Source organism: Balaenoptera acutorostrata, chromosome 1 (assembly GCF_949987535.1).
Source record: "Balaenoptera acutorostrata chromosome 1, mBalAcu1.1, whole genome shotgun sequence".
In the NCBI taxonomy this organism is placed as follows: domain Eukaryota; kingdom Metazoa; phylum Chordata; class Mammalia; order Artiodactyla; family Balaenopteridae; genus Balaenoptera; species Balaenoptera acutorostrata.
The window spans coordinates 37357503-37373521 of NC_080064.1; the positions used below are offsets into that span (position 1 = coordinate 37357503).

Genomic DNA, 16019 nt, shown 5'->3' on the forward strand with positions numbered 1-16019 from the left:
AGAGACAAGCAGACTAAGAATATGAGAAACTCCTTTCTAGACAAATTCATGCTCCTACTGTGCCATTTAGTCCAGATGTAATGGCATCAGGGTAATCAGGTCTCACATGACTGCAATTTAATCACCTTTCCTAAATTTACTATAAGTAATTAAAACTAAATGACCTGGGGATTCCCTGGTGGCACAGTGGTTAAGAATCCGCCTGCCAATGCAGGAGACACAGGTTCAAGACCTGGTCCGGGAAGACCCCACATGCCACGGAGCAACTAAGCCCGCGAGCCACAACTACTGAGCCTGTGTGCCACAACTACTGAAGCCCACACGCCTAGAGTCCGTGCTCGCAACAAGAGAAGCCACCACAACAAGAAGCCTGCGCACCACAATGAGAGTAGCCACCGCTCTCCGCAACCAGAGAAAAGCCCGCGCGCAGCAATGAAGACCCAACACAGCCAAAACTAAAATTAAAAAAAAAAAAATTAAAAAACAAAACAAAACTAAACTAAATGACCCAAAAATAATGGTAAAATTTTCATATGGGATGCAAGATGTCTCATCTTATCACCAGGAGCTAACTTGCAGGTTTGGGTAGTCTCTAATGGCCTTCCTAGTCATTAGTCCCATGTGGGCTGCCTATAGCTTCACCTAAACTTTTTTAGTTGGAAAAATAGCAGCAGCCACCATCTAAACCTTTACTGTTTCCCCAGCTAGAAATCTTATTAGGCTATCCAAGATTATACCTCCCCCAAAACAGCAATTGACTCTGGGATATTATGCTAGGTCTTTCTATGAACTTCTCTCATATAAATAAGCTGGAGTTCCTTACAGAGCCTTAGTTTCCTTACCAAGTCTGTTCATGTCAATTCAGGACACTAACAGTGGGCTTTAGAGAGCTGCTCCTTTGTCTGCCCACCCACAGGAGGGGAGGGAGAGGTTACCAATTAGAGCAAACAAGAGTTATGGTACTGTCTTCCTTGGAAGGTCTGAGGCAAGATGAGACAGAGTGGAAGTTACAAAGCCTCATGAGTTACTCTAGAACCAGGTGATCAAATGGATAAAGGCAAGTGTAGTTCTGGTTTTTAAGAGAATGGTGACATCTGTCAGTCTTACGTAGGAATCTGGAATGGGATATGGATATGCACAGGAACAATAAGAAAAAAGTCTGGATTGCCACGATTTATTCATTGTAAAAATGCAGAAATTGAGCTGGATGATTTCTAAGGCCCCATCTCACTCTAACATTCCAGGACCCAGTGTTGGAGCTAGATCATGAGAAACATGAGAAACTCTGAAGTTGAAACTTTATTCTAAAACTGAATCAAGAAGAAATAGATAACTTGAACAGACCAATCACTAGAAATGAAATAGAATCTGTAATAAAAAAAGGCTCCCTAAAAACAAAAGTCCAGGACCAGATGGCTTCACTGGGGAATTCTATCAAATGTACAGAGCAGAACTTACACCGATCCTACTCAACTTCTTCCAAAAGACTGAAACTTTATTCTAAAGGTAATGGGGATTCTTCAAAAGTTTTTGAATAGAACATGGATATGATCAGAGATATTCTTTAGGACGACAACACTGGCAACATGTCACCTCTCTGATGAGATAAAGTAGTGAAGAAGAAGATGATGATGATAACAGCTAACATTCTTTGTGCCAAGCACTGTTCTCAGTGCTTTATGTCTATTAACTCACTTAGTATTCCCAATAAACCTATGAGGCAACCCAGTTTTTACCCTATTTTATAATGAGAAAATCGGGCTCAAAGAGGTAAAGTCAATCCCCTAAATGACTAGTAAGTGACAGACTCAGGATTCAGTCTGGCAGTCTGACCCCAAAGCTCATGCTCTAATCCACAGGACCAATGCTGGAAGGGTGGATTTGGAAGAGAAAGAAAAATGGAGACAGGAAAATAAGTTAGAGAACACAGTGATTCAGGAAGCGGTCTCTGGGTCTGATCTCTTTTCCGAACCTCTGCTCACAAACTGGCTACCAGATACCTCCACACACCTGGATGTCCTACAGGTACTTCCAATCTCATGTGCCCCACACAAGCCTTATCTCCCCACAAATCTGCTCCTCCCTCACCCTTCCTCATCTCAGTGAATACACCATCATCTACCGTTTTCCCAACTAGAAACCTGGGCTTCACCGTCAACTGTCCTCTCCCTTTGCCCTTACATTCCTTCCTTGCTCGTTCCTTGTCAGTCTCCTTAGATTCCTTTTCTTATGTCTAAAATTACTGACTTTCTCCAAGGTTCTGTCTTGGTTTCTTTTCTTTCAATGTCACACACTGTTCCTGGGTGGTCTCAGCTGTATCCATGGATTCGGTTACCACCTCCATGCCCACTGCCCCCTATCTGTAGTTCAAGCACAGGCTTCTTTCCCGAACTCCAGTCCTATATAGCAAGTGCTGCACGTCAGGCCGCCTGCCACGAGCTCAACTTGTCACAGATGGAGCGTGTCATTTCTCTGCTTCCCACCCTGCAAATCTTGCTCCTTCTCCACTGATTTCTATCTTAGTGACTGGCACACCAGAAACTTTATTGCTCCAGCAAGAAATCTAAGAATTTTCCTTAATTTCTCTCTCTTTCACCTCACATATCCAGGCAGTCATCATGCTTTACAGTTTTTACCACCCTGTTACTTATCCTCTCCATCTCCACTGCTATTGCGTTAGTTAAGGACCTCTTCCATTTTACCAGGATTATTTCAGTAGTCTTCCTGCCTCTGTATTTACACTCTACAGATCATCCTTCTCACCACAGCCAAAACGATCTTCATAAAATGGGAATTTAATCATGCTATTCCTTTTCTTTAAACTCTTAAATTACCACTACCCATTAAACTCCTTAGAGGATAGTCCATGATTTGGCTTTTGTCCATCTATATGGCCTTGTCTCCTGTCATATCCATTTCTTTCTGAATTCTATATTGTGGTCATGATGAATCGTTTACCATTCTTTCACATAACAAATATTTATTGAGTTTCTGTAGGCCTTCAGGATATAACAGTGAAACAGAAAGATAAGGTACTTACATTCTCAAACTAACATCTTCTTGTGATAGACAGGTAAACAAGGTAAGGCCAGACAGTGATAATGTTATAATGAAGAAAATAAGATGTAACAGGGAGTGCTGGGACAGGTTTCTTCTGAGAGGGTAGTCAGCAGAGCCTCTTTTTAAGTGGTGAAATCTGAGCTAACATCAAAATGAGGAGCTGTTTCTGAAATAAGATATGCTCTCTCACGCTTTGGATTCTTGATGTATCTAGAACATTCCTTTCTCCAGCCTGGGGGGCTCTACTCATTTTTCAAGATTCAGTTCAAGGGTCATTTCCTTAATTAAGTCTTCTCTGACCCTTTCCTCTTCTGTGACCATACAGATTTCTATCACAGCACTTGTAACTTCTTGTTGCATATAGCTTATGAGTTCCTTGAGGGAAGAGATTGAGCCTTATGTAGTTTTCCGTCTTCAGTTGCCTACTACATTCTTCAGCATAGAGTGAGTCCTTAAGTGTTTGATGAAAGGGTGAAATACTTGAGACAGGTTTCTATATCAGTGCTGTGCTGGAGCCAGCCCGTCCTGCTTGGGAGAGCTGACTCGTAGCGTCTCTTCCCAAATCAGTGTTCACTGATATCACTGGTCATAGGGGGAAACTTTATATCATGGGAATTGGCAAATGCTACAAATCAGGCCACTTATTTTTTGCTTTGGAGAACTGGTTGTTAACAATTTATCAGCACACCACTGGTAGCAGTGTACCAGAAAAATTTCTGGCTTTTTTTTTTTTTTTGCAGTTAAAGTTATACATGCTTGAAGTTTAAAGCAAATTGTTCTGACGGTTTTATTACGAAAAATAGTAGTCCCCTGTTCCCTCAACTCATTTCCTTCTTCCCAGAGACAACTCTTTGACTTCTTTTTGCTGAGTATTTCAGTATTTACTTCCATGTCTATAGATAATAACATGCTTATATTACATCTTAATTTTTCAGTTTTAAGCATTGTCAGTAGACTTCCCACAATGGAAGATGAGGATTTAGCTTTCCTTTCTCCCCACCACTGCTCCCTTTTCCCCTTCCTACCCTCATCCTTTCAATATAGCTATAGCATAATTTTGGTCAATGCTCAGTGTTTATTATGACTATGTTAATTCTATTTAATAGCTGAGCCACATAGCAAACTCTGATGCCTTCTCCTTTCTTGTACAACTTTTTTTAAAAACAGAGTTAATAACTGTTGTGTTTTTGTTAGTGTTCTATGTTATTACTAATTCAAACCTAACTTTTAGCCAGTTGTCTAAATTTTTCAAGATGTTTATATATATCTGGCATTTTATCAGTTTCATCTTCCTAAATAAGTGTTTCCTGGATTCCACTCTGGACTAACTGCTCCCTTTATGCTTCATGCATAGCAGTCATCTTTGGATCTGCCTTCACCATCACCCCATGGATTCTTTTTGCCTTATTCTGAGTTGGATCTCTTGTTTCTCATCTATCTCCTTTTGGTTTACTTTTCATTTTGGTGGGACACACCTTTTCATGTCTGAAAGTGTCTTTATTCTACTGTCACACTTCATTAACACTTACCTTGAGTACAGAATTCTAGGTTGAAATTAATTTTCCTTCAGAATTTTGAAGGCATTGTTCTATTATCTTCTAACTTTCATTGCTACTACTGGTAAGTCCAAAGCCATTCCGGTTCCTGATTAGTTGTATATGACCTATTATTTTCTCTTTGTAAGTTGGTAGCATGCTTTGTCTCTGATGTTCTGAAGTTTCACAATGATGTGGGTTTATTTTTACCATTGGGCTGGACCCTTAGTAGGCCCTTTCATTCTGTAAATTCGTATCTTTCAGTTCTGGGACATTTTCTTTTCTTTTTTTAATTTTATTTATTTATTTTTGGCTGCATTGGGTCTTCATTGCTGTGCGGTGGCTTCTCTAGTTGTGGACCACGGGCTCTAGGTGCGTGGGCTTCAGTAGTTGTGGCATGTGGGCTCAGTAGTTGTGGCACACGGGCTCAGTAGTTGTGGCTCACGGTTTCTAGAATGCAGGTTCAGTAGTTGTGGCGCACAGGCTTAGATGCTCCGCGGCATGTGGGATCTTCCTGGACCAGGGCTTGAACCTGTGTCCCCTGCGTTGGCAGGCAGATTCTTAATCACTGCGCCACAGGGAAGCCCTGAGATATTTTCTTATATTATTTCTTAAACAATTTCCTTCTCTGATTTCTCAGCTCTCTTTTTATGGAACTCCTATTCAGATGTTAGACATCCTGGACTAGTCCTCTAATTTTCTATCATTTCTCTTCTATGTTCCATCTCTTTATCTTTTTGTTCTACTTTTTGTGAAATTTCAAATTTATCTTCCAATTCTTTTATTGAGGTTTTCCTTTTTGTTATCATATTTTAAATTTCCTAGAGTTTGTTTTTTGTTCTTTGAAATGACAGGTTGTTTGAAAGCATCTTTCTCTCCCTGCAGAGTCCCTATCTCTTTTTAAGTTGCTTTTTTCTATCTGTTTGATTTGGTCTCTATCTTTCATGATAGAGGCTTTCTTTAGATCTCTGGTAATCTTTGATTATCTCTTCATATTTAGGAAAGGATTCTGAAACAGCACATGAATGGAATTTGCCATCCATAATTTTCACCAAAGGGTGATTTGACTGGGCCGTTAGAAATCTCTCATGTAAATAAATTCAGGTTCTTCTTCTTGGGCTGGTCAAATTCACCGGAAAAGATTCTTTCAAACTCCTGACAGAAGGTTATAGGCCTCTTTGCCAGGGTTCTGGGAGTCATCAGGAAGTAGGCTTAGGGGAGGACAGGTCTTGGTGGTCAATATCCCCAATGGTCTCCAACTTTCCTGGTTTTTTATTATGGTACTTTTCACTTCCACCCTGTCTACTGTCTTCCATCAGCCACTCTTCCTAAAGAGCAAAGGCTTGGGCTTCCCTGGTGGCGCAGTGGTTGAGAATCTGCCTGCCAATGCAGGGGACACGGGTTCAAGTCCTGGTCTGGGAAGATCCCACATGCCGCGGAGCAACTGGGCCCGTGCGCCACAACTGCTGAGCCTGTGCGTCTGGAGCCTGTGCTCCGCAACAAGAGAGGCCGCGATAGTGAGAGGCCCGCGCACCGCGATGAAGAGTGGCCCCTGCTTGCCGCAACTAGAGAAAGCCCTCGCACAGAAACGAAAACCCAAAACAGCCAAAAATAAAATAAATAAATAAATAAATTTAAAAAAAAAAGAGCAAAGGCTTAACCTTTAGTTCTATCCCTATGTACTGCCTCTCACCAAAATGCTTCACTTAATCCCTCAAGGGCAGCTGTGAGAGGTAGTTCAGCTTTTACTGGCCTCAGTCTTCCCCAATCCTTCTCTCCTATCAGTTCCCGGACAGAGAAATCAACAGATGTCAGAGCTAGAATCTATCTCAGGCTGATCTAGCCTAGTGGTGTTTTTTGTTTTTTGTTTTGGCTGTGCTGCACAGCTTGTAGGATCTTAGTTCCCTGACCAGGGATTGAACCTGGGCCCTGGGAGCAAAAGCACGGAGTCCTAACCACTGGACCACCAGGGAATTCCCTAGTCTAGTGGTTTTTAAAATTTGTTTTATAGATCAGTTTTCACATTCTATAGGAAGGATAAGTGCCCCTTCCCCACTATATTCCAAACAACTGTGCTTTTACCAGTTTTAACTAATGAGTTTCTGCTTAAGATTTATCTTAAGAAAAAGTTTCCTTTCTAAAAAGTCTGAAAACCATTGGTAATATCTTTCCTCTCTTCCACCACTAATGTTTGCATTTTATTTTATTTTATTTTTTTAATTTATTTTTATTTTTTTAATTTTATTTATTTATTTATTTATTTTTGGCTGTGCTGGGTCTTCGGTTCGTGCGAGGGCTTTCTCTAGTTGCGGCAAGTGGGGGCCACTCTTCATCGCGGTGCGGGGACCGCTCTTCATCGCGGTGCGCGGGCCTTTCACTATCGCGGCCCCTCCCGCTGCGGGGCACAGGCTCCAGACGCGCAGGCTCAGCAGCTGTGGCTCATGGGCCCAGCCGCTCCGCGGCATGTGGGATCCTCCCAGACCAGGGCTCGAACCCGTGTCTCCTGCATTAGCAGGCAGATTCTCAACCACTGCGCCACCAGGGAAGCCCTGTTTGCATTTTATACAAGGAAAAAACCTGAGGTCCATACAGAGGAAGAATCTTATTAAGCATCATTCAAGTCTTACTCCAAGTTCAGGCTGTTCATAAACTAAGATTTTAGGGCATTCTAAAGCAACTTAAAATGGGAAAAAAAAAAATGGGGAAAGATTCTCTATAACTTGTAACAGAGAAGCTCTCCCTCAAAAATGGAAAGTGGCTTATATGTCCATTCCTCCTAGGCCTCTGCTTTCTTCAGGGCTGCTGTGGGATACTGAGGTAGGGGAAGGTGACCCTTAGACAGTGGTACAGTGTCATTCCAGTCCTGCCAGTGGCTCACTACTGTGGCCATCCCATCAAGTAGAATATCAAAGCAAGAGAAGGCAGCTTCTCCCAGGACTACAATTGTCATAAGTATGAGAAGACTGACAGAAATGCTTTCAGAGACCATATTAAGTATTATGGAGCCAAAACCAAGGCCTAGGCACTATTCCTTCTTTCATCCTTTCCCCTTTCTTCCTCTCCCCAAGCTGACCCCTTTCCTAGGCTGGATTGGCCTCCAAAGCCTCCCAGAGATAGCAGGGGCCTTGCCTCAAGTGGGTACAAGGGGAAACATACCCTTCCTCCACGGTAACTGAGTTCATGAGAAGGCAACTGGTGACAGTCACTCTATCTCTTATGACACAGGATGAACCAATGACTGAGTGCTTAATGGATGACTTCTCTCCAACCTGTGTATCTGGCCCAATGAGGCTGTCAACTCCAACCTGCAAAAGGCAAATATAAATATAAAAACTTGTCCACCCATCTCAACCAACTGCAAACCAACCCTCCAGATCCCTTGAGCTGGGTCTAATGGGATGTTTCTCTAGAGACACTTTAGCAAGAGGGATCATCATCAGTATTTCTCAGGGCCACAAGGTCATATAATATCTCTGAGACCAACTCAAACTTACACACTCATGCACTTGTGTATATAGATGTGCTCTCCTGAAGACAGTGCTCAAATCAGGGTAAGAAGAGGGATAATGATGGAAAGCTCCTGTGTCTGAGTCCAAAGACTATATAATGGACCTTCCTTACAGGGTTTGTGTGGCTGGGCTCAGCACCTGTCCAGGCAATCTTCTTGAGTGCTTGGGCTGGAAGGTAAGATTTTATAACCAGAACTCAGTTTGGGATTTCCCTGGGGCCAATGAGGTTCAGGGCTTGACCTGAGAAGCTGGTTTGGGAGAAGCCCCAAACCAGCTTCTCAAGGACAAGCCTCAGTGCACCCAGACACTGTCCCATAACTGCCCTGTCCAAGCCAGCACTTACCAGGTGTTTGCTGACAATCTGGGCTGATGAATGGACCAGTGATTCTTCCGGACAGATAACAGGTAGCAATTTGGACACCTTGAGGAAAGAGGTTTGGTCACTAAAGACAGACCAGAAAACACCTGAAAGCACCTTAAGTAGAACCCTGTGTCCAGCAGAGATGTGGGGAGTTTTCAGCCACAGCTTCCTGTCTGTATGAGGCAGGCTGATGCATTTCCCCTAGGACAGGGATTGTATACACAGCAGCTTCTAGATAATCTTATCCTTAGTTTCCTAGCTGAGAGTCCCCTCCCTGAAATTAATGCCACCTCCCTCAGCTGGGAGGCTGTGAGATAAGCCTTTGAGATACCCAGGCAGCACTTGGGAGAGGAGGCCTAAAGAGAGCAAGCAGCTTCCTGAGGCCTGACCACAGTCATCCTAGGTTCCTGCTCACCTCCTGGACCACAGTGGCCATGCATGAGGTGAGGATGGGAGTAATGTTAGACAACTCCACAATCAGGAGAGACCCTGAGAAGGCATCCATGTTCTTCACCAGGCAAAATAAAATGCTGAAGGGGAAATTCACACTATTCTCTTTCCAGTATGAGAAAACTGAAAACGTTATGGGTATGGAGTGTTTTAGCTCTGGACCCATTAGGAAGGCACAGATAGTGTGTCTATCTGTGATTCTCCAGAATGGGCAGAATGCTGGTCGGAGCACTGTGTGTGGTAGTCACACTAGCTGAGGGAGGCCTTGCTAGACTGGCTACAATGGAGATGTGAAGGCTAATCCCTCAGTCCCTATCCCTGGGATCTCCTCTATTACCCTTCAGCCAAGGCCATTCAGGCCTGTCTGATGCACAGCCCCTGCTGACACTTCAGAGGATACTTCTCTGGCCTCAGGCTATCCGTGGACTTGCTTTCAGACCAGCCGGACAGACTCTAGCCATAGAATTGAAGAAAGAGAACTTAAAGTCAAATTAAGGAAGCTTTCTATACCTCTAACCCTAAATTGGGGCTAACTTTACCCAGGACTGCCCTGGGCAAACATGGGACTAGTTGTGATTTCTCATAAACTCTCTAGCTTGGATTCCCTTGGATTTAACCAATCCAGGTTGAGGCCAGCTTGAGGTCTGGGGCTGGGACCATATCTACCACATGGTGTGGGTCCTGAAGGTTCTTGAGTCAGGTTTTCTTCAGGGATTCAATCCCAATCCCAGTGTTCCCTTCCTCCTGTGCCTGCTACACAATAAAGAGCTCCTGCACACGTTCGGCCTCTTCATTGTCCCCCTTCTTCACCCCTTGCCTTAACTAAAACCTGGCCTGCCTTTAGGGCACTGCTTTCCCTTCAATAGAAGCTACTCATTCTTCATATCTCACAAACCTCAGGATTAAAAGGGTGGATTGGCAAGACTCCTCATGCTCTAATGCTGTTTCCCAGACACTTCTCTCTCATGGGCATTCCTTCCTTGATGCTTTGCCATCTGGCTACTCTATACTCTGCTCCTTTGCCTCCTTAAGAAAGCTTCCTCTGTGTGCCTATGTTTACGTCATCACAGTAATGATTACACAGTATTTATCTGCTTGTTTATGAAGTGCTGTAGATATCCCCATGCTGAGCAGAACAGGAGAAAGCTGTTCAACCCAGAGGCCAGAAGTTAAGCCTTCTTGGAGATCTTGGCCTTTCTTTGGAGCCACAGAGGCTCTGCCTCTATGGACCAGACCCCTCACTCCCCCTTTTGCTGTACTTGGGTACCCCAATGGTTTCTCCTGACATGCCAGGTCTTGTTCAACCTTAGGAATGTGAGGGATTCTGAACAACTCACTGTGTATCTAATGAAGAAATAAGACAAAAGGCTCAGTCTGTTCCTGGGACAGGAACTCCCATGATTTCTCTTCTAAACCCATCCTCTCACCTGTCTGTTGGCTTCCATGTAGAGTCCTAGGGTGCTCACTCGAGAGCAGAGCCCCTCTTTCATGATGTGGACGTAACAGCGCACCTGTGACCTGGACAAATCTTCCCAGCTGTCTCCTCGACAGGCATTCCAGCAGGCATCATAGGGAGCAAAGGTCAGCGTATTGGCTTCTTTTATAAAACTGTAAATATCTTCAGAACAAATACCCAAACCGAGCAAGTACATGAGAGACATGACAGAGAGGATACAGAATCAGTCAAGTTTTGAAAGAGGGCACAGCTCAAACCTCTTCCCCCGCAATGCACCCATGCAGCATGGACCCTGGGGAAATCCCACTAAAACCTGAAAGACTAAGTCAAATTAAAAGAGGCAATGTAAAAAAAAAAAAAAAAGAGGCAATGTGCTTTCCTGTACATCTGAAAAACTGTATGATATAAAAATGCTTAAAAAGAGGTCCTATAAGCAAGTTTGACTGACAATCAAGCATTACTAGGGAAAATAAAATAAATTACTCTTGTACACCATGGGGTAGCAGAAGCAACTGTCCAGGCTTTGGTGACCAGCCATGTTGGCTTTGTGCTGCTAGCCTCCATTATCGTATCAGATAGTTGTGCTATGAGAGAAATAGCACAGGACTTGGGCCTCAGTTTTTCAACTCGTACAACAATCATTTGAAATCTTTTATTTTATGGTAAGAAAACTGGGGCTCAGAAGACTAAATAACCTGCCTTAGGTCATAGAGCTAATAAATGGCAGAGTAAAATTTCAAACCCAGGTCTGAGATGCTAAGCCCTGATATTTTAACCATCATGCTATACTGTCTCCATTTATTCCTTTGATAAGTACATTTTTTGGAACATCTACTATGAGCCCAGGACTGGGCCAGGGACCAGGCAAGGATATGAGAGCAAACAAGACTGACCTCGTCCCTACATCCTGGAAAGGAGATAGTCTGTTGGCTCTGGTTGGACTGTCATTATACAGCCTTTCACCTTTCTTCCCTTGATAGGAGAGGCTGAGTTTAGTCAGGAGTGGGGCTCCCAGAGCCTAGAGATAGGGGAACTGAGAAGTGGTGCGCAGAGTTCAAAGTCAAAAAGGTCTAGAGAGGAACACAGCTAAACCACAGCTGTTAACCAGAGAATGGACCAGAGGCATGATTAGCCTGTCCCTGAAGAGCACAGTGACAGGATTTGCTTGAGCAAGCCCACCCAGAGCTCAGGGAGTGGCGTCAGCTAGCCTGTCCTAACTGTTGGCTAGATGAAAACCTGCTGCCTTGAGACAGGCATCTTGGGCTGGGCTAAGTTGCCCAGCCACTCTTCCAAAGGTATTGTTACCCCTACCTTACTGCACCAACTCAAGCACTGACCTAAGGACTTCAGCTCCTTTTTCTTTAGATCCTCTTCTTTTTCTTCTTGTCCTTGTTGTGATGAAGCTGAGGAGAACTGTTTTCTTACTAGGTATGGAATCAGTTCACTCCGGATGGAAGTGATTGACCTAGGAAGAAAGAGTGGTCAAATATGAGAAATCTGACTATCTGGATCCAATCAGAATCAAAAACTGTGCATCCAAGGAAAAGCCAAATTCCTTCCTGTCGTGCCACCTTGGGACGGATAGAGATTAGAAATGACAAGGATTTGGCAGTTCTGGAGAAGCAGAGGATCTACATTCTCTATCAGCTTCAGGCTGGAGGTGGGAGGGTAGTGTACTGAATCTGAGACGCCCTTTCCCTGATCTATGCAGAAAATAGTCTTTTACAAGACTTATCTACAAACTGTGTGCCTGCATGTTTGTATGTGTGTGCACGTGTGTGTATCTTAACATGGTGCTTTGACTATTAACTGGCAATAACCCGTGAGAAGGTAGAATGCTCTGGTCTTTTGAAAAAAAGTTATTTAAAAAAACATAAATCATTTTCTATAAAGGTCTTGCATATTTTCTGTAAGATTAATCTGGAGTATCTTAGTTTTTTTGTTGTTATAAATGGTGTCTTTTAAACAATTATTTTCTTCTTCTTGTTGGTCAACAGAAACTCAATTCACTGTATTTTGATCTTGTAGCCAAGACTGATAAACAATCTTAATACTAATAATTTATCTGTAGATTCTGGCAGTCATACCAACTATGTAAACAATTTTCTTTATTCCTTTCTAATCCTTATTTTTCATTATCTTACCATATTGGCTAAGACCTCCAATACACTAACGCTGAACAGAAGCACTCATAGTCATCCTTTTTTTTTTTTTTTAACTTCATAACTCCATTCATTTTATTCACTTGACCGCTGCATGAACAGATACACCTGAAATTTAAAACAAGAGCTTATACAGAGACCTGTTCTTTCTATAGGCATTAGCTCAGAATATATGTGGGTAAGATGACATAGAAAAAAGTTTAAATGTGAAATGTGAATTTAGGGCTGAGTTAATAAGGAGGTGCATACTCAGTCTCATATCTGGACATGCTTCAGACACCTCCTTAATGTCTATCTCCAAGACTGAAATGACTCCGTACCTCTTTGAAGACAACAGACCATTCTGTCATCTCTTCATTGATGACCAGGCCTTGACCATATGGAATATTGGTGACAAACTCTCCTACTTTAACCAGCAGCCCAAGACCAGCAGGAAAATTCATAGAGTTCTGGATATCCTATCATGTCACACGGTTCTGTTTTTCATCTAAGGATATGTGGTGTCCAGCACTGTTGGTAAATTGGATTTTCCTCAGAAACGGATGCAGCTCCAGACGCCATCAGGTGATCAATGCAGGTCTTGCTTCTGGAGGGCATTTACCTTTCTTCACCATCTCTGCTTTCAGATACCAGAGGAACTGCTCGCCTTTCAAATCATCAGATACAAATAGCGCCACCCAGGTCCAGCCAAAATGCAGCAATAACCACATCATTCCTTGAGCCAGGGAGCTGTCCATGGTGGCCATCTGATAGAGCGATGGGAACTGGTCTTTATCACTCAGGATGGGATCAAAAGGACCATACGTGACCTGTGGGCTTCTGTAGAGCTCCGGAACTGTTCCAATATCGGCTGAAAATGCCAACGCGGTTCCTGTAACAATGGCCACAGATTTTCTCTGTCCCTGGCAGTTGTAGTTAGGGAAAGTCTGATTTCCTCCAGAGAGCCAAAACAGGGCACTTTCCAAGGTCCTTTGGTCACTGGGAAAGGCATTGTAGAGGATGAAACCCAAGGACAGATTGGGGAGCAGATGGGAGTCCTTATTGATTTCCTCAATGGCAACGAGAAATGCCAGCATGTATTGGTAGTTCTTCCAAAGCCACCTGGTCACACAGAAATCCACGGGTCAGTGAGGACAGGTGAAACTTGAGGCTGGTTTCAACTCAAACTTGAACTCCAGAGATAACTTGTCTTTAAGTTCATCCACGGCTTTGAAGACTGTAAGACCCTAGAGCAGGTTTCCAAACCCGGGCACTATTGATAATGCTTTGTCACAGGTGCTGCTCAGGGCGGTGTAGGCCGTCCAGCAGCATCCGCGGCCTCCACACACTAGATGCCACTAGCAGCCCCTCCCATTTGTAACAACAGAAACAATGCCTCCACACGTGACTAAAAGTCCCCTGGGGGCAAAGTCACACCGGGGAAAGGATGGGGAGAGGGGGAACTCTGAGGAGGGGACGGCGGCGCCCAGAGCTAGGAGGAAACGGAGGCTCCGGGCCAACCAGTGGGGTGAGCCTGAGGCCCCAGAGTTGGAAACACGGCTCGCGGGAAAGGGGGAGGAACGCTGGAGCCTGTGATGGGGGTTCCCCAGACCCATGCCCCTCCCTAGACTCCTACGGGAGCCCCGGGACTGTCCACCGCTCACAGAGTCCTGACCCTCGCACTGAGGCTGAACGTACCATGTGAACCCAGCCCCTGCGGAGAAAACTTTACACAGCGCAGTGAGCCACCCCCCAAGTCCTTCAGTCATCCTTAGTTATTCTTGATTTTAAAGGGAATTTTTCTATTTTATCATTTAGACTGATGATTGTTACAGTTTTTTTTCCCTATCATCAAAGCCACCATTTATTGACTGTCCTCTATGTGTAGATATTGGGCTTCATGCTTTATAGCCAATACCTGGCACATGTTATTGGTTTTATAAATCCCTTTATCAGGTTAAGGAACTTCTCTTTTATTCCTAACTTGCTAAGAGCTTTCATCAATGAATGGGTACTGACTTTTACTAAAAACATTTTTTTCTTGCATCTATGGAGCTCATTGTATTTTTTTTCTCCTTTATTCTGTTATGGTAATGGATTAAAACATTTTCCGACACTAACAGGTTGAATAACACCTTTCAAAGACTATATACACAATTTCTACTCTACACTCCCTCACAGTAGAGGAAATTACAGGTGATTCTTCTATTTTTATGCAAATTATAAAATTTTACAACTTTAGGCTCTTCTTTAAGTTTCTTGTCTTTCATTTTCTCATAGCTTCTACGGTACTACTCTCCTGGCTTGATTCAGACTCTGCAAATTTAAAATTCATTCTGATGACTAAGTATTTCCCACACAGATTTCAACTTCCCTTCTACTTAAGAGTGGGCTCCCTCACATTATAACAGTTGTACTTATTTACCAATGGCTATCAAAGAATTTCCACAACAAAGTTAACTTCAATTTACTTTCATGAAATCAGATCAGTCTAGGACAGCACTTACAGAAAGAAAATCAGACCAAAAATCAATGTGTAGAAGAACCTCCAGAAGGCAAAAACATTCCTGTACTACAGCACTCAGATACAAGCAGTAAGCAACCTTGGTCAAGAGCTTTGGAGCTTTCTTTCATTTGGCCTCGTTGGGGCCCTGGAGGCATGGTGCCTCCTCACGGGTATCGAGTCAGGATGTTGGGTCTAAATGACCAAGAATCCGTAATGGGGAAGAAGGAACCTGATCCTTAGTGCAGTGAGTATGCTTCTGATTTATACTTAGCAAAGGAAATGAAAGACTATCAAATGATTTTTAGTTTTCTCTCTCATACTGTGACCTTGTTAGAATTTTGAATCACTAGTTAATTAATTTAGCATTTAATAAGACTGTAGTAATATGCCAGTCACTGTTCTGTGCCTTGGAAATATACTGTTTCTGCCCTCAAAGAATTCATAATCCAGTGGAAAGTAGCCTGATTATGGATTTAAGGAGAAGAGTAGGAGATGAGGTTGATTAGGGAGGCAATGGAGCCAGATCATGAAAGCCTTCTGTGGCAGTCTAGACAGTTTGGACTGAGACAAGCCAGTGGTAGTTTTTAAGCAGGAAAGTGACATGATCAGTTTTATTTCTTAGTAAGGTAATTCTGATAGCAGTGAAAATAGGCTTGGAATAAGGAGAATGAACACAGAGAGACCAGTTACAAGACTCTGAAAGATGAGATAATGTGGCCTGAGAGAGGGGTTAATGTATAAGCAGCCCAGAAACCTGACAGCTGCTTCATACTTCCCACCCTCTCTCCCAGCCCCTATTCAAAGAAGCTCTGCAGGCTGACACAGGACCACACAGATGGAGTGTAGTTAGGAAGGCAAGACAGAGGTGGAGGCTGAGGAGGGTAAGCAAAATTAGGAACCCTGGAGCTACACAGTTCATGGTTTTTGTCATTTTTAAAAGATCAAGTCAAACATCTTTGAAGAATTCTGTGTAAGCTGGAAGCTCTTGTATTGAATTTCAA

General features: G+C 43.3%; 1 protein-coding gene across 1 annotated transcript in view; it reads right to left on the reverse strand.

The window, feature by feature from the left end:
• EIF2B3 (eukaryotic translation initiation factor 2B subunit gamma) overlaps window positions 1-16019 on the reverse strand; it is a 157849-nt gene that overhangs the window by 16106 nt on the left and 125724 nt on the right. The window contains exons 7-10 of the mRNA XM_007164563.3: window positions 11709-11836; window positions 10343-10533; window positions 8448-8525; window positions 7752-7900 (exon numbers count right to left, since the gene is read on the reverse strand). Coding sequence (XP_007164625.1) covers window positions 7752-7900; window positions 8448-8525; window positions 10343-10533; window positions 11709-11836 — 546 coding nt within the window. The remainder of the gene's footprint in view (window positions 1-7751; window positions 7901-8447; window positions 8526-10342; window positions 10534-11708; window positions 11837-16019) is intronic.